Source organism: Lissotriton helveticus, chromosome 1_1, assembly GCF_964261635.1.
Source record: "Lissotriton helveticus chromosome 1_1, aLisHel1.1, whole genome shotgun sequence".
Taxonomy (NCBI): Eukaryota; Metazoa; Chordata; class Amphibia; order Caudata; family Salamandridae; genus Lissotriton; species Lissotriton helveticus.
The window spans coordinates 712,640,139-712,658,480 of record NC_136057.1 but is presented as its reverse complement, the minus strand read 5'-3'; the positions used below and the strand labels follow the sequence as shown (position 1 = coordinate 712,658,480).

Genomic DNA, 18,342 nt, shown 5'->3' with positions numbered 1-18,342 from the left:
TTATATTGTTAGTCACTACAATGCGCATAAAAGCTCGGCTTCCCTTCTCCTCTATTGTATTATATGGTTGAAAGGTAGCTAAGGGAGAAACGGTATGGAGTTTGCCCATGCTTGAATCCTACAGTGCCTCCCCCAGAACCCCAGAAAGTGTGTCCGGTATTGGGGGGGGGGGGATGGGTTTCATGACATTGCTAAAGTGGTGCAGCAGTATCTTCATGACAATATATAATGTGAGCCAAGAGAATTAGTGGCTGTAATATAATACCACAGCATCCTCATGATGCAATAATCATTTATTAATCAGATGTCAAGCATGTTCTCGAAATCTGCCATTATTATCTTACTCCTGCCTCCCTCCAAAGCTGAAGGTGAACTCCACTTCCTTGGAAGTCAATCATTTCAATATCTCATTGATAGTGCTACAATAGGTGTACCTCAAGATCTCCAGTGCTATCATGAAGCTAGATTGAATAATGAGTGCAAATGTTTGCAGAGAGTACATTTTGTTTTCAGATGCCTTTTTGTGCCACCTTAATATGGCTCACAACATTTGCCTGAATCAAAAATCACCAGCATTTAAATTGTGAAAAAACGTTACTCAACGCTGCTATTTTAAGCTACTGTAATGTGCATATAATGACCAAAGGGAGTATGTGTGCTGGGCCTAAAAGCTCCTGGTCCCTCATGTTTAAAGAAGCATATCATGAAACAGCCATACACCATCATAAGAATGATAATTTTAACTGGAAATCGTGTTGTTCGGAACCATGAGATTTCAAGTATAAAAATGTGAAAATAAATTGCACACAACATCAGCGTCTTCCAGTGAATCTGCTAAGGCCCTTGAGAATATGGAAATAACTCAGTAACCCAAATTGTAACATCTAAATCTTAGTCAAGTAATAGGACAGTGGTGCTGAAATTGTGCCATCAGCATACAAATTAGATGCCCTCTGTGGATTGCAGTTTGTGAATCTACAATAATGCAAAGAGTGAGTTTGAAAGCCCTTGCAGCCTCTAACCACCACGAGCACAGCCTTCCGAGGTACAACTCGTTATTGACATGTTTAAAGACCTACCCGGAACATAAAGTCATATTTTCCATAAGTTGGCATGAAGATTGGCTAAAAAAGCATCAGAGGACTGTTGCAGTATTTATCAAAAAGTCTAATTCAAAGGGAAACAGTTTTATCTTGCCTTGATCTTTATATATTACTTCTTTTTACTAAAATATTGTGAGAATAATACCTATTGTTTTCTTGAATTTATTGTAGTTTTGTTGCCATTTAAATACTTTACTCCCATTTCTCTGTGAAAAAGCCAGATTTTTTTGTCTCATAGCTACCACAAGGGGCTGACTTTCAAAATTCATGGGAGCACATACATTGCTCTTCCACAGCTAATAGTTTTTGTTCTGGCTTGCAGGAAATAACTAATTTATACAGTGTATTGGAAATCATGTATGAATGTGATATAACTCCTAGAGTGCCCCAGCAGTTCGTTATGAGGGGTTTGAGGGACAGAGGAGCGAGTGATTGTATGTATTGATCCCACGGAGAGCACCATCAGGTGATCTTTTATTAATGTCCTTATCTGCCCTCTATTTCCATGTGGATGTTTACTAAGGGAAAGTGCCGTTGTGTATTTTTCAAATCTAGCAGCACATCCTGAGTTTGTTTCGATCAACATTTCATATTTCTTTAATTGTCCAATCTGTTAATTTCTATTTTTCAATATTTCCTAGTTTCAGGGGTTCTACTTAGCCTTTTAATTTGAATACTGTGTTCAGTTATTTGTCCATTAAGTTTTTGTACAGATATGATTGTTGATTGACTAATTTGTTTAATATGAAAGGCATTTATTTCTCTTGCCTCATGCCTGTGATACTGGTGCTTTACATTGTAAACAGGATACGTCTAGCAAAGTAATAGGTTTGAAATTCGTTCTAATTCTGCATCCATCCAACCACTTACAAAATCATCGATCATATTGTCAATTTCTTACTCTGTTTTGTGTAATTTAGTTTATTTATGCATTTCAGGCACCAAAGCTTATATATTCTTGTTCTATTACCTAAGCTGTAGTCTGGTGTGCCACCACTTGGTTACATACATTGTGAAAGGTATTGTTCCATTTAACTAGCATCAATACGAACCACCTTCTAACTCAGCTCTATTGCCTTTCAGAGAGTTTCAATATCCCAGCTACAGAGACGTCATTAAGAGGAAGCCATTGATAGTTAAAAGAACAGTAGCTATGTGACAAAATTCATTGTCTCACACAAACACACAGCACACACATGCACACACACACGCACACACACAATTGCTCTTGTTTTCTCATTTCACCTCTGTAATGTAAAATGTAATGTAAAAATTATTTATAAAGCGCTCGGACACCACTGGTTTCATGGCGCTATAGAACGGATAAGCACAGGTGGAGAGCAGGGTGCGGGTGTTCAGTCATCGTACGCTTGCCGGAGCAGGTGGGTTTTTAATAGTTTCCTGAAGAATGTATAACAGGAGGTGGACCGAAGTGCATAAGCAAGACAGTTCCAAAGCTTGGGTGCCAAAAAAGAGAACCCAAGGCCGCCATGTTTCTTCCGCTTGAAAGAGGGAACAGAAAGAAGATTGTGGTGCAGAGAGCGGAGGTTACGAGAAGGGACATAACGGTGAATCCTAGATGTTACGAAGGCAGGGCCATGGCCGGTCAATGATTTAAAGACAGTACAACCAAGTTTAAAGATAGCACGTTTCGCCACTGGCAGCCAATGAAGCTTTTTCATCAGGGGGGAGACGTGTTGAAATTTAGGTTGACGGAAAACAAGTCTCGCCGCTTGATTCTGCACCAGTTGTAATTGGCGAAGCTGGTAGGCTGGGATGCCAACGTAAAGAACGTTGGCGTAGTCAAGGCGGGAGGTGACCAATGCCATAATGACTAATACAAGGGCCTCAGTGGTCAAAAACCTGGAAATTTTTCGAATTCTCCGTAGATGGAAAAAACATGACGAAGTAACTGCCTTGATCTGAGGTGTAAGAGAAAGATCTTTGCTGATGATAACCCCTAAGCTCTTTACGGAGTCGGCAGAGAAGGGGACGAAGCCCCAAGAAGGTGGCCAAAAGTTGGGGTTCCAGGGATTGAGAGAGCCTCCTGTTAAGACCAGCTCTGTTTTGTTGGGGTTCAGTTTCAATTGGCTTTGGCACATCCATTCGCCAATAAAAGTCATAGTAGACTGAAAGTCGGCGATGGATGTGGATGAGGAATTAAGATTAAAGACCATTTGAATGTCATCAGCGTAATTGAGGATGGTGGCCGAGTTATTATGTAGGGATCGAATCAGGGGTTGCATATACAGATTAAATAGAAGTGGTGATAAAGCAGACCCTTGTGGGACCCCACAGATTAATTTCTCAGGGGTGGCTGAAAAGGTGGATAGGTGAACAGCCTGGGAGCGATGGGATAAAAAGGATCTGATCCACTCCAGGGCCATGCCCTGGATGCCGGCGCTGCTGACACGGTCGATCAAAAGAGTGTGGTCGACCGTGTCGAAAGCAGCCGACAAATCCAGAAGCACAAGGGCCTGGGAGATGTTGTTATCAGCTCCCCTCCTGAGCTCGTCCATCACAGCCACAATGACCTCTGTCACTTTACCTCTTCCCTTCCATTTCCCCTGCCTCTCTTCCTAAACATACAGCATTTGTGCAGTGTGCACAGGAACTTGGAATAACATAGTGGGCGAAGGCCTTCTAGGGAGCTGCATCTGTTTCCCTAAAGGCAGGCAGTTTTGGTTGCCATGTTATTGTAACATGCAAAGAACAGGCCTCCTTGTAGTAGTGAAACACAAGCTTGGATCCCTCCTTGACTGGGCTGCTGGTAGCAGTCTCTGACCTTGTGCAGGTACCATGAGGAACTGCGCCCCTAGTCAAGGCTTTACCCATCAAAGCATTTTTTTCAGTTGCTCATCAAGGGCTTCTGAATGGATCAGAACCCCTGGTTGATTTGCCCTAGAGTCCGCGTCAGGACTTCTGGCCACCGTGACCTTCTGAAAGGTCCTTCTCAAAGGTCATAGTAGCAAGCCTGATGCAGCAATAATGCATTCTATCAGAGAATATACTACTAAATAGAAGAATGAGCCAAATGACAAAGATGAGTAGTGATGACAGATCCTCTGGTTCCTGGAGGAAGTGCTTCCGTTTCACTTTGTTCACCTTGTGGACCTATCTTCAAACGGGAAGCAAAGGAACGGGAGAGTTTTCCTTAACATAGTTCGTAATGCACCAACCTCACCCACACACACATACATACGTGCATGCAGAGTAAGCGAATGACATTAAAAAAATGTATTTGAGGACTCATTGATTATTTTGAAAGATTATGTTGGATCGACAACTGGGCTGAATTTTTTAATCGATAAACATGCACTCACAGCTTGAATTTGACTTTGGAAAATAAAGCAGCAGCAAAATATTTTGATCGCTGTAGCATTGTTGAGGAAGCTGCGAAGTACAGTTTTTGAAAAACAAAGTTTCCCAACTGTAGAGAAAATGCTTACATCTTTGAAATAGGAGAGAGTCATCCACCCGGAAAATAAATCCTGTTTATAAACTGTCTGCTCTGAAAACAGCAAGAACAATGACTTTGAAAATCCCCCTCTGTTAGCATGCTGTGTTAGAAATTTTGTATTTGCTGTGGTGCAGAGCTTGAAAGTCAGCGACTTCATGCCCGTCTTTCCTTTCTCTTTCTTCATAGCAGGAGAAGCTCGGTGATATCTGTTTCTCTCTTCGCTACGTTCCCACAGCCGGCAAGCTTACGGTAGTCATCCTGGAGGCCAAGAACCTGAAGAAGATGGATGTCGGAGGGCTATCGGGTGAGTGTGCAGTACTGACAATCTGCTTGAAGGATGACACCCATATGCAATTTAGATACAATGTGACTGTATTTAGTTTACAGAATCCACCTGGTACTCATCTATCCATCTATCTATCTATCTATCTATCTATCTATCTATCTACCTACCTACCTACCTACCAACAGGGGGCCCAGTTTTAAAAATGCAACCTTCCACCTCATGTCCAGACCATGATGAACTCACTAAAGGATTCATGAATAGGCAGAGAGAGGGTTTATTGAGCTTTGATGTATACCGTTCTTATAGATATATCACAGTGCGCACCTCACCATGTCATGGTTCAGTCCGGCTTAACAAGAGCCCAGATAGAAACAATGAAAATTGTCGCTGGGGTTTCTGTGTTGTGCTCGAGAAATAGGTTTGCTTATTAGTGACATTCAGTTGTGATTGCATTAGCATATGCTCTTCTAGAATCATGAAGGCTTTAATGCACAGTTATTTACAGGTCTGTGGAATAAACGTATCTTCAAACACCCCAAAAATTGCTTCTTAAGTCCTGCAGAAGCTTTGTTATTTGAGGGCCATTCCCTCTGACAGGATTGGACTGGCCTGTAGCGCAATCAGGTAGTTCCCAAAGGGCTTGTCTGGCAGGTCAGAATATGGACTGCTTTTTTGGCTGTTTGTGGGCATGTTTTATGGTCTGGTGGGCCAATTTTTACTGTTCATTTCTCTAGTATTAGCACAAACATTGCCTGCAGCAAGCACAAATGCATTCAGCCCCTCCAATATCTTGCAAAACACATATAAAGTGTGCCTTTACAAGTTCGAAACTGCTGTGATTTGCAACTGGGGGTGCCAACATTTTAGTTTCCTAATTCACTAGTGGGAGCCACTTTTATTTTGATGCGGTCCTATTTAAAGTCCCAATCCGACCCTTCCCTCTGAATGTTTAAACCCATCCGGGTTGGATTTCTGGGAGCAGCCCTGCCCACTTTTTCAGTAGTTCCATTTTCCCTACTGCAAAGAATCCCAAAATCCCCAACATTTCAAAAACCAAGATGCGTAAACCCTTCTGTTCTTGTGCAAAGCCTGTGTGCCACCCAGAGGTATAGTCAGGGTAATGATCAGCCCCCTCTCTGTAGTAACTCAAAACCAGTTCTGGGAATAGTGTTACTCCTACTGGTTTAGTGCCAGCCTGAATATGGGGACATGGGCTGTGTCTTTCAGGTGTCGCCTGCCATTTGTTTGTGACAAGGCAGGCTCACTTGAAGTAAATGAACTTCCTGGGTCCCCCAGGCAGGTCTTCCCACAAGGGAAAGCAAACACCGCTCCACAACCACACCGTTGTCTCTGCTCCAGGAGCAGTTTTTACAGCTTTTGCATGGCTAATACAGGCCAAGAAAAGGCTGGACAGTGGCTGGAGAGCTAATGGAAATTAGCCTTGAGCTGCCTCAGACAGGATAAATATTACTTTCTAGAAGTTATATTTCCAGTATATTTAATAAAAATGTGAGTTATTATTAGACTGGGTTTATAGCTGATACAGGTCAAACGTTATAGATTGAAGTATATAATCTATACTTTGAGTTTTACTTTTCTGCAAGTTACAGCGTGGAAAGTGGCAATATAATTTGGGGCTAGTCACTGAGGTACCATGCCTTTTTTAATCTCACATATGCTCTACTCTTAAATATTATGCACCCTAACTTGTTGGCAGCAATGTGTGCCTATGAGTGACTAATTTAATATTTAAAGTTCAGTTTTCGCACTTGTCAAAATGGTGATTTTGACAGGTTCGTACCACTGGATTCAAGCTGGTGTTGTCAGCCTATACAAAAGCAAGCCCTGAAGCCATGTTTGCACTGCCACTGCAGTGGATGCAACATTAGACACTGCAGTCCACAGGTGGCATTTACCTTTCCATGACAGGGGTGTATTTCTGCACCATATACTACGTTCTAATAGGAAAGTTAATTGCGCCAAATAGGTGTAAGCCAATGTTGACATGTTTGAAGGGGCACACATGCACTTTACTCCTGTTTAGCAGAGGTCAGGTGCACAGAGTTCTAATGCAAACAAAACAGATAGGGGAGAAAATTGGGAGAAACCAAGCAAAATTATGGTGATTTCCTACACTAAAAACATATCTGTTATGTAAAGTCAGTGGGATCTTACACTAGAAATGTGAGGATTGAGGTTTTAATTTGCTTCATTGGGTATTATGTTTATCTTGGCAATTATTAATATTTATTAGTAAATCTATATTACAAATGAGTGAGATTCACAGTAAAATTGCTGCTTTTTTGGCTTCTGGATACTGAGTATCTATCAGGAGCATAGTAGGTAGAACTGTTAATAGACCTAAACACACTCACAACCCATATAAAACTATGTCTTGTTTACATACCACCTGTTGTGAGTATTGTACATTGCAAAATCGCTGTGAGACTTTTCAATGTACAGGGACTGTGAGGCTGCTATAGCCCTATTTCCTCAGTCTAGTGGTAGTGTATCACTTTGTCCCACTTTTTTGATTAACTGCCTCTCAACCAGAAAAAGACATGGCAGAAGCTGGGAAGTATCCAAATCTAGTTCTTGTGTACACGAACACAAACATCATTCTTTTTTTCCACTCATAACAGTGTTATGTAAAATATTTGTAATTGTAGACAAAATTCCAAAGATCTGGTTTAAACAATTCTAATATTCATATAATAGCATTGCATTCCCCAGTTCTTAAACTCAGAGACTGTGTAGGACCCTCACGTTTTCATCAGAACCTCTGTCATCACCGTCTGTTCCTTAACTCCTTGGCCATCCCATGGCCATCGCATTATAATGGTGTACCATGTGTCCTGTAAGGCTTTTATCCCCCCTTAACATTGATTTCAAAACGATACGGAATGTAAGGGTATTTATCCAGTCCCATTGTACACAGTTTCTATTCGCATCCTAGCATTTACAGTATCTCACAAAATAACACTTAACCAGTTGACAATGAGCTCCATAGCTATGGACGTTACACGATATTCACTATTGCGACATTTGTTAGATTAGACCACTGCTCAATTTAAGCCGGTGGTTTCCAGTGCTCGGCACCGGAACCTGCACGTAATTGTCAATGCACCACTTATGACAGCCTGCCACATGCTGGCACTGCTCATCTTATTTAGAGATGAGCAGAACAGCGGTTGTTTATGAATACAATATACGCTAAAAACTAGTAATACCTGCCTCCTCAGCCATTCCTTTAGCTTTAGGGACCTGGAATATTCTGAACTGTTGCACTTGCAGGTAAGAGAGTTACGGGTTGTTTTGGCAGCGGTGACAGGGGTGATGGGTGGTGCAAGCTGCAGTGGCCTCCTGGTCAGGGCCCTGGCACTTATTATTTTACAAATTAAGCACTGGATTGGACTACTTAAAGTCAAGAGACTAGCAGACAATTAGACATTAAGATTAACTGTTGAGAAATAAACACATCCGCAGTAACTTGAATCAAGAACTGGTGCTGTCGTCCATTTTTCCTGACAGAGCATGTGACTAGGAGCAGTATGAGATTCTTTCTACATTTCTCACCCCCCTGATTCTTTCAGACATTGTTGCACACTGAGGAGTTACTCCGTTTACATAGACTAGATGTACAAAATGTCAGCATTGCAATGGAGGAGAAAGCACTGCTCTCACAAGCCTTAGAGCGAGCGTTTACGAGGTACATTGAGAAGAAACCCTCAAATGCTATTTCAACAGCAAAGCCTGTCGAGCCAGAAGCCATTTCCAAATCTGCATGATGCTCCCTGTGCAATAATTACCCGTCACCCAGGGCTGGTGTGAAGAGCCTTGTGTAGCTCCGCGTCTGACCGTGCCCTGAAACTACTCGTTAGTTCACCATCGCCATTTACTATCTTCAGAAGGGAAACTATTTCCTCTGACAGGGCCACGGGGAATAATATGATTTCTATTTGGCAGCGAACAGACTGTACCTTAACAGCAAAGAGACCTTCTCCATGAACATTCTCTGTTTTAATGTGTGCCCCCAGCACAGACCTTTATTGAAGAGGCAAACAACTGTATATAATTGCATCTACAAGACAAGGCTATGTTTGTGTTGGCCAGTGATGATGTGGCAAACAAAATGTACCCCATGTCAATTAACAACAGACGATTGTATTGTAATGTATTGTAGTTGCATGTATATAGTGCTTACTACCTCTGATGAGGCGTCAAAGTGCTTTTTCAGTGAGTAGCATGCTACTCTGGAACCCAAAAAGGATTAATGATGAATTAGTATAGTGAAATATAAAATTAATTTGAGAGGTGGAAATGTTAGCCTGTTGTTTGGATTGAGAAGGATAGTGGAGGGATAGACGTGGGAAAGGTTTGCATCTACATAGCGCTTGCTACTCCTGATGAGGTGTTGAAGTGCTTTTCGGTGAGTAGCACACAATTCGGGAGTCAGAATAGGATTAGTGGTGAATTAGCCTGGGGAAATATGACACTTTCGTGGTGAACCTCTTAGTCTGAAATTTGGATTGAAAAGGACATTGGAGGGTTGGAAAAGGAAGGGTTTGCATTTGTATAGTGCTTGCTCCAACGATAAGGTGTTGTAGCACCTTTCGGTGAGTAGCAGGCTACTCTTGATTGCAACGTATTTAAAAAATATATATATAGGGAGTGTATTATACCTGTCCCTTTAATGCGGTTTGAAAATTAAATGATTCTGAATGTTGTTGCCAAATCTTTTAGGTAATGCAAGGAAGTGTGTGAATGCCACAGATGACTATTAATCCATTGCACAGAGTTAGGCCCTCTTTATGAATGGCCAATAAATTCCAATATGTGTGGCAACATTTTTTACTGCTCATGTTGCAATTATGAGTTTGGCTTATTTCATTGGACCTTGTAAACACTATCCCTGCACCCGGTGGCAGGCACTTCAAGGTGCTCCCTAGACTCCCATTTGGTGGCCTGGCACCATGGGGGCCCTGCTGGGTGCCCCAAAGACAGTTTCCCAATGCCTTTCAGTTTTGCTGTTTGTAATAATTTCCAATAGACTCCATCAAATAGGGTCGGTCGGAAATTATTACAAACTGGAGATTACGATAAGGTAAGGATGGCTTGGACCGAGGATCTTTTCCCAATTAACCCTTTCTCCCGCTCTTGCCTAATAGGAGTTGTAGCTAGGCCCAGGACAACTACGGGTAACCGCTGCACTTTAAAAATGTCATTAACCTAACATAACAACATGAAAACTGCGCCCTTGGATACAATTTCAGGTCAAACTTGCCGATATTTATAAGGGGACAACTGTCCAGTAAATAACGCACCCCATGGTATCATAGTTTATTGAGTGCACTAAGTATTGTACCTAACACATTGCCTTTCATAATGAGGGCATTTGTGTTGCTTCTGGTAATTATACATGTTTCCATATATGCCAGATTTGTTTCCCGTTAATAAACCAAAAACCAAGCTTTATGTACTTGAAATTATTTTCTCCACGGGGGAATTTAGACCTCTATTTTGCTTTACCCAACCCACCTTTCATTGCAGTCAGCTTCAAATGACTCCTATGACCTTGTCAGCCTCACCGCATACTAGACTTTACACATCCTCATTTTTTCCAGTGAAAGTTTTTGCTTTTTTTCTTTAAAAATCAAACCTTTCCAATGAACATGAATTATTGTGGTCATTATGGGGTACTTTTAATCATGATATTGTATCCTTGATTACTAAATTGCTTTGGGATTTTATCTGTTTCATTTCTCATTGTTAGTGTTGCTTTGGTGCATCACTTTTCTCTGAAAGGTGGCAATCACTTGAGCCACAGATATGCGCCCGGAATCCCTCAATTAAACCTCTTTTTACTACTTTCTAGGCACTAGATTATTTAACTTTGTCTGAGCTCATCCATTGCTTTGTCCCCTAGTTAACAATTCAATTTACCACATGGATATACTGCCATTTCTTGTGGTTATTCCTCTAAACTAGCACTTCCTTTGTTGCTCACGTTTAAATTCACATTGTACAAGTAACTGCAGCAAGCCTATGGTGAAAACAAATAGCATTCCACCAAGCTGAAAAACTGACTTTGGCGGAATCTTTCCAATTGGAGGTAATCAGATGAAAGGCTATGGCCAAAAATAAGTCAAGCAATTTATGTTGAGAAGGGAGAGTGGTATATCAGGAGACAAAGAACCCAAAAGGACGTTGGAAAGGGAGAAAGGGAGTGTGAAACCAAACATTTTGTTCAAATGGGGCCAAACCAATTGCCAAAAGGAAGCAATGCTGGGGCAGTGGAACAACATATGAAGCAAATCTGCAGATTGGCAAGGACAGGACCAACACTTAGGCGAAATGTCCTGGGAAAATGTAGCCAATTTCTGTGGAGTTAGTAGTAAACGGTGATATAAAAAGTAAAGAGTTTGGGTAGTATTAGCAGCTCTGGACGTTTTGTGTATTTTTAACCACAGCTTATCCCATAGAGAGACAGGCCAGGATATTGACAAATCCCGTTCCCAGGCCAATTCAGTCTTCGATTTGAGTCGGTCAGGTGAAGTTATAAGACATTTGTAAATGTGGGAAGCGGACGGAGAGGAATCTAAAAGCGGGCTGCAATTAAGGCAGTGAAGCCAGGGAAAGCACCAGGCCCTGACAGAATACCAGGCGACCTGTGGAAACACGAAAATTATATTTGGGCTCCCTACATCAATTTATTATCCAACGAAATTGCTCAAGGAGCTCCTATTCCGGAAACCTGGAAGGGGGCAGAGATTGTGACTTTGTTCAAGAAGGGTGATAGGTCAAATCCTTCACATTACCGACCTATCAGCCTTATTGACGTGCTACAAAAATTTTTTGCACGGCAGGTCCTTGGTCGGCTCACTTCTTAGATTGAAGAACACTCTATTTACACAAAATATCAGGCTGGTTTTAGATGTAAGATAAGTACAGTAGACCAGGTTTTTAGGTTTTTATGTTTAGTCTGGAAATATACCATTATAAGGAGTTCCCACATATACGTGGCCTTTGTTGACCTAAAGGCAGCTTTTGATATGATACCCAGGGCAGCCCTATGGAAGACACTAAATGAAATGGGCGTCCCTGGTAATATCCTTCAAATTCTAATTAGACTCCATGAGAACAATTATGCACGTGTTAGATGGGGCCCGAATGGAGAAGTCACTGAAAAAATAAAAATAGCAAAAGGGGTAAGGCAAGGGTGCGTAATGGCACCCACCTTATTTTCCTTATATGTCAATGACATCCCTGATACTCTTTTGGGCTGCGAGCATGACTCTCCCAAACTGAGTGGGCAAGCCGTTCCGGCACTATTATTTGCAGACGATACAATCTTAATTTCTCAATCACCTAGGGGGCTCCAAAACCTTTTAAACACATTTAGTTTGTATTGTCATGACAAGAAATTAGAAATCAATTCCTCAAAAACAAAAGTTATGACAATCAGCCCCCATAAAGGCTTCAATAAGGTTTTTAAAATAAACAATGAACCTATTGAAGAAGTTTCTAATTTTAAATACCTGGGTATTATTTTAGACAGTGATTTGACATGGAAAACACAATTGGAGAATTCAAAACTAAGGTTAATCCAAAATCAGGTTCCAATCTTAAAGAAGCATAAGAATAGCCATTTCAAAGCGGTTTCACCAGCCATTGAGTTATTTAAATATAAAGTGCAATCTTCTTCTCTTTATGGCGCAGATCTCTGGGCAAATGCTTCAAAGGATACCTTTCGAGTGAGGGAAAATTCCTTCATTCGGCAATTGTTGGGGATACCACGGTCAACACCATTGACACCTGTATTATGGGATCTCAACTTCAGGCGCACTGACGACTATGCTTCGCTTCGCCCACTACTCTATTGGGTCCGTTTATGGTCCACTGAAGAGCTGGTCGATTATAGAGAAGCATTGCAAGAGATACTGGCCATAAAGAACATTACGCATTTCCGTGGCTGGAATATGTTAAAAAATGGTTTGAAAAATTAGGTCTATGTGATTTTTGGCTTGACCCTGATTCCCTTACAAATAGCTCAAAAAACATCTTGAAGCAAAGGTACTGGGACTATATTAGAGACTCAGTGTTTGCAAATCCTAGAACAGGGACTCTGACCTCGAAGTTCCTTGAAATTAAAATGAATATGCAATTAGAGCCCCTCATGGATGAAATTCACCCACCTTTGGCCAAAAGCCTATATTTAAAGTTCCGGTATAGCATTTTGCTTTTAAAAGATAGGACATCTAGCTGGAAACGTAATAAGGGGTTGACCGGGGTCGATGCCTCTAATATATGTGAGTTTTGTCAAATGGGGATGAAAGAAGACGAGTCCCATGTCTTGTTCACATGCCCAGCATACCTCAAAGCAAGAAAAAAATGGCTTATGCCAATTTGTAACAGGTTAGGCCTTAGACAAATTAAGGTTGGACTCAGGATATTTAAGGGAGATACTGCACAACCGATTGTGTTTAGCCTAAGTCGTTTTCTCTTGTGTGTTGCTCTGATCAGGAGAAAGAAAGATCAGAAACTTTGAATGTAATGAGCTATTTTACCATGTTATTAATTGTCCACTAGCTACATTGCAGCCTGTCTGATCGCTATGGTGTATATTACTCCTTTTAAACAAATAGAAACTAAATTATTATTTTATCATTGTTATATCTACCCAGTGTTCTCAATAGAAGGAGGACCGACCAGGATCTATGTAATCTCAGTTTAGATGAATTTTGCGTATTTTGCACAAATAAGATGTGATAATATCTTTTTACCCACTGCTGTATTGTTATGTATTATAATGATGTGTATGACATGTTTTTTGTTTGGTTGTTATGTATTGTATCTTACAAGGTTTTTTAAACCGAATAAAGATTTAAATGGTAAATGGTAATGGTAAAAAAAAAAGCGGGCTAATGATAGAGTAAGAGGAGGGTATCTCAGAAGAAGAAGGAAGAGATTGAAGGTATTGAAGAAGAGCAGGAAGTAACAGGTCGTATTGTTTCCTAAAGGAACCAGGGAAAAGAAATTGAGTTTGAAGATCTGTAAAAGAAAGAGGAACGTTATGAAATAGGAGTTGGGAGATCCAAGATAGACCTTTGGATTTCCAAGATTTCCAATAAAAAGAATGGTTCTTAATGCGAAGTAACTTATTATGCCAAATGGATTGGTGGGACAAAGAAGTAAGGGAAGGGTAAGAAGAAGGTAAAAGGGGGGTTAAGAGGTGACGGGTATGAGCAATGACAGGGGATTTCAAAAGAGAGACGTTAGCCGAAAAGGCAAGGGTCTCCAAAAAATCAAACGGAGAAAGGAGAGATTTCTCCAGAGATAGCCAAACAGGAGGATAAGTGGGAGTTTCTGTGGAAAGCCAACGAGAAGCTTGTTTGAGGATAAAGGAATAATGGTATGATTTAAAGTCTGGAAATTTAAGACCACCAGACTGTTTATCTTTTTTAAGAGAAGACAAGGCGATCCGTGGAGGTTTATTTCTCCAAAGAAATTTCACCAAGAGTGAGTCTAACCGTTTAAAATAATAACAGGGTATGCGAACAGGAATCATGGATAATGAGTATAGGACGACAGGAGCTAACATCATTTTGATGGAGTCCAAGCGACCCCACCATGAAAGAAAGAGGGGTCATCTAGTAATAGAGTCAGTTAATTTCTTTGTAATATATTCAAAATTAGCCTTCAAAGTGTCTGATATAGAAGGGGAAAACCACAATCCTAAATATTTTATCTTAGTCGACTGCCAAGAGAAACCAGTATGATCAAAGTAATGACGCTGACATAAGACATTAAGGGGTAAAACGTCACATTTGTCACGATTGAGACGATATCCCGAAACCTGTGAGAAGGCGTCAACTTGGAGTAAAAAGGCAGGAAGAGTGGACTCAGGATTAGAGCAATAGAAAAGGATGTCATCTGCATAAACAGATAATTTAACTTGATTAGGGCCGGGGTTAAAACCAGTGATTTGGGCATCCATTCATAGTTTAGTGAGAAAAGGTTCCAATGCTACAATAAACAATAAGGGGGATAAGGGACAACCTTGCCGGACACCCCTGGAAAGGGAGAAATAATCAGAAATGTTCCCATTAGCAAAGATAGAAGCTGTAGGACCGGAATATAAAAGTGAGATGAGGGAGATTAATTTAGGGGGAAAGCCAATCCAAGTGAGGGCATGAAACATAAAGTCCCAACTGATCCTGTTACCCCCGTTTCCTTAGCTGTTAAACAAGACCTGTTATGGATTCCTCTTACTACTTACCTCTCCAAAACCTCTCCCTTTCCTCAAAATGCTATTGTTACCCACCAGAATCCATCTGATGATGTTCATAAGCCGCCATGATTTTGTTTATTTATCTTTTTCCTTCAATTTACAAAGTTTTACGCTTGTTTATTACTCGCTGTCAATTATATACTTTTTATTTAAGTTTTAATATTGCATACAATGTTATATTTTATGAATTGTCATACTTCACTTCCCTTTTTGTTTTGTTTCCTTTTCCTCCCTTGTTTTCCTTTTCCATGACTTAGATATAGGTGTTTATTGATTCCGTTTTATTATGCCTTCTCAAATTGTATTTTTGTATCTCATATACCTTTCATTGATTGAGTGTATTACATTCTGTATTTTTGCTATGTTTTTGGTTTCAATAAACTTGAACTTAAAAACAAGTAACTGCAGCACCGTTGCTAACATTGGGTAGCCCGTTGCATCCCCACCTAAATCAGAACCTCAGTAGACACTGAGGGCTAGATTTACTAACATTTCACGCAATGCATCACAGCAAGAAAAGTTGCTGTGTTGTGTCAAAAGAAGAGAACGGTTCTGTTCTCTAGTAGCACTAGCATACTTCTGCCTGCCTAGCACTAAAACAGAAACCCTTGTGCCATGATGCAAGGGTGCCTGCAATGTGATTGCAATAGTTTTTGTGCAGGAAGGGATATCGTCATGCACACAAACTACTCTTATATGTGTTTTTCTCTTTGTATAAGTTCTGCAGAATGTAGCACACATGCAAAGAGGAAGTAATGAGGAGAAATAAAGATAGTTCTCATTGTTACGCCAGCCTACGTTAGACTCACCATTTTGATACAAACCCAGGTTACAGACTGCAGTAAATTTGAGTTTGCATCTAAATCCATGGGTGTGTGCCTGGGAATGTCCATGCTTCGCTCCTGGAATACTTCCCAGAATCAAGGTAATGCAAGGCAAAGATATGCGATGCATTATTTTTTTTTACCAAAGCCATGCACATCGGGCACATTGGGCTTTCCATGCCCTAGTAAATCCTGACATACATTTTGCTTTGGGACTGCAGCAAGCAAGTTACGCAATTCCAGTACAAAATATTTGTAAATCTGGTCCTCAATATTGCTTTCACTCTTTCTACCCTCTCTCTCCCTATCTCTCTTCCCTTCCTTCCCTCCCTCTTTCTTTGGCAGTTACCCTCCCTGCTTTCCCTGTGAACAAGAATTGAGCATGTCTTAATATATAGGCAATCTTGGGACAGCTGCTGTGGTAGATTGACCCTGGACCCCATGTTTATGCTGTCGGTTTTGTTGTAACATAGCAGTAAAATGTTGCAGCAGCAAATTGTCTCAGAAAAAGTAGTATCCCCCCACTTTCCTCGGTCATTTTATTTCCAGGAGAAGCTGCACAGTGACGAACATCCATTTCTTAGCTCTCTTGTAGATATGAGGTGTAGACCAAGAACAAACATGGGGAGACAGCATTTCAGAATCGTTCCGACAATCTGCAAATGCCACTTACTTTACAGCTGTACATTTGGGACATGAAGCTGGAGGCTGCAAATCCTGCCAGATGAGCTGGAGGCCTCTCTATGGAAGGGCGTACTATTCTGGGCAGTGAATCTAATGTATTTTGCTTGGATGTCATGGATCGCAGGCATTTTCACCAGAGCTTTTATGGTATTTATATTCTGAAGCGCAAGAATTATGGTGTATTACCGATGGGCAAATGCATTGCAAAGTGACTTTAATTGACACATTCTTTATAAATCAGATAATCTTGTTGATTGGACGGCCTAATCAGTGAAACTGATAGCATAATCACTGAATCAGTCAGCATGAAGAGTTTCAATGGGACATTTGCCTGATTGCAAGCTTTAGTGTGCACAGTAAACCTGATGTATTCAACACTAACATCGTTTCATGGATGATTATATGTTTCTTGCACACTAACTTCAATGGGCAGTATCTTCTAAGTGCATGTTCACACTCCAGGGCATGCTCAGGGTGAAAGTCTAGGAATGCCCTCAATCAATGGCACAGCAATTTTGCTGGAAACATTGCATGTCACAACAATTCTGATGAACATTGCCACTTTAGACAATATCTGTGTTCAGCAGGTGTAGTGGCAGAGTAACTCAGATGAGCGCCTTGCAGAGCACAGAAACTCCTAGGGTTGCTTTAGCCCACATAATAGTACGTTTTATGATGGACTTATTAACCAGTAAAGTACTGTTAATGGGCATCTTCTCTTTAATTATGCGTATCTACTAGCACATTTTTCAGTAATCTGCAAATGAAGGAATTCCAAAAAGTGACATACATGTGCAAGCACTCACCAATCAAATGTTTTGTGGAACTTCTATTCTAATAGGTTCAAGTGTTTACCCCTCAAAAATAAGGCTGCGTTATGTCTTAAAGAGGTTTTCCCTTTTATGTACTTAAAATGATGTAACTCTTCCTAACAATGAAGTTTCCTCAATTGTTATAGATTGCAACCTGTCTGACTTGCTTCACAGGTACCAGTGGTGGCTTTCTGGCATCATCGTTGAGGATTACTGGGGTAACAGAAACACACAGCTATACACAAGGAGAATGATTTATACATGCATGGGTGTTGGTGAATTTGAAGGTCATGTATGAAGCAACGTGGGGGTGATGTATTAGATATACATGAGCAATTGACTAACTTGGGGCTGACTCAGTAGTCTCTGTACATAGAAATGCGCAAAATCAGAGGGTGGTGCTGGTGAGCGGGCTCTCCCTGCGAGAAATTGTATTATTCAGATGCCTTTGAAACCTCTGTGTATATGCGTGTGTGTAGCAGCAAATGTGGAAGAGTTCACTCAGAGACTATGTGGTAATCCAAACATAACTGAAACTTTTGCCTCTCATTTAAGTACAGGCACTTCAGAACATTGATTTGATAAAGGATAAGTGATGAGCTTCACCATGGCAATACCACCTGATTCCACGGATTATATTGCAAAATCAGCACAAGGCCTCTTTTGGTAGTGGGCAGAAGAGATAAAGTGTCTGTTGTGCCATTGATATTAGATTTACACTGTCTAACCCAATGATCCCTGGAAAAGCACATGCAGTGTTCTTGATGGATCCAATGTAGCATTTTTTCTGTCGGCTGATGCATTTTACTGCAATACACGTGCAGACCAAGCTAAAGAGATGTAGCAGTGGCTTGTAACTCATGCAGCAAGTAACTTGTGTGA

The 18,342-nt window shown here is 40.8% G+C and overlaps 1 protein-coding gene across 3 annotated transcripts in view; it reads left to right on the top strand.

Moving 5' to 3' along the window:
• The window catches only part of SYT1 (synaptotagmin 1), a 1,132,258-nt gene that overhangs the window by 805,689 nt on the left and 308,227 nt on the right, over positions 1–18,342 (top strand). For 2 of the 3 annotated variants that reach the window (XM_078674249.1, XM_078674247.1), the window contains exon 7: positions 4,750–4,867. In XM_078674249.1, the coding sequence (XP_078530375.1) occupies positions 4,750–4,867 (118 nt within the window). The remainder of the gene's footprint in view (positions 1–4,749; positions 4,868–18,342) is intronic. The other variant, XM_078674248.1, reaches the window with a different exon arrangement.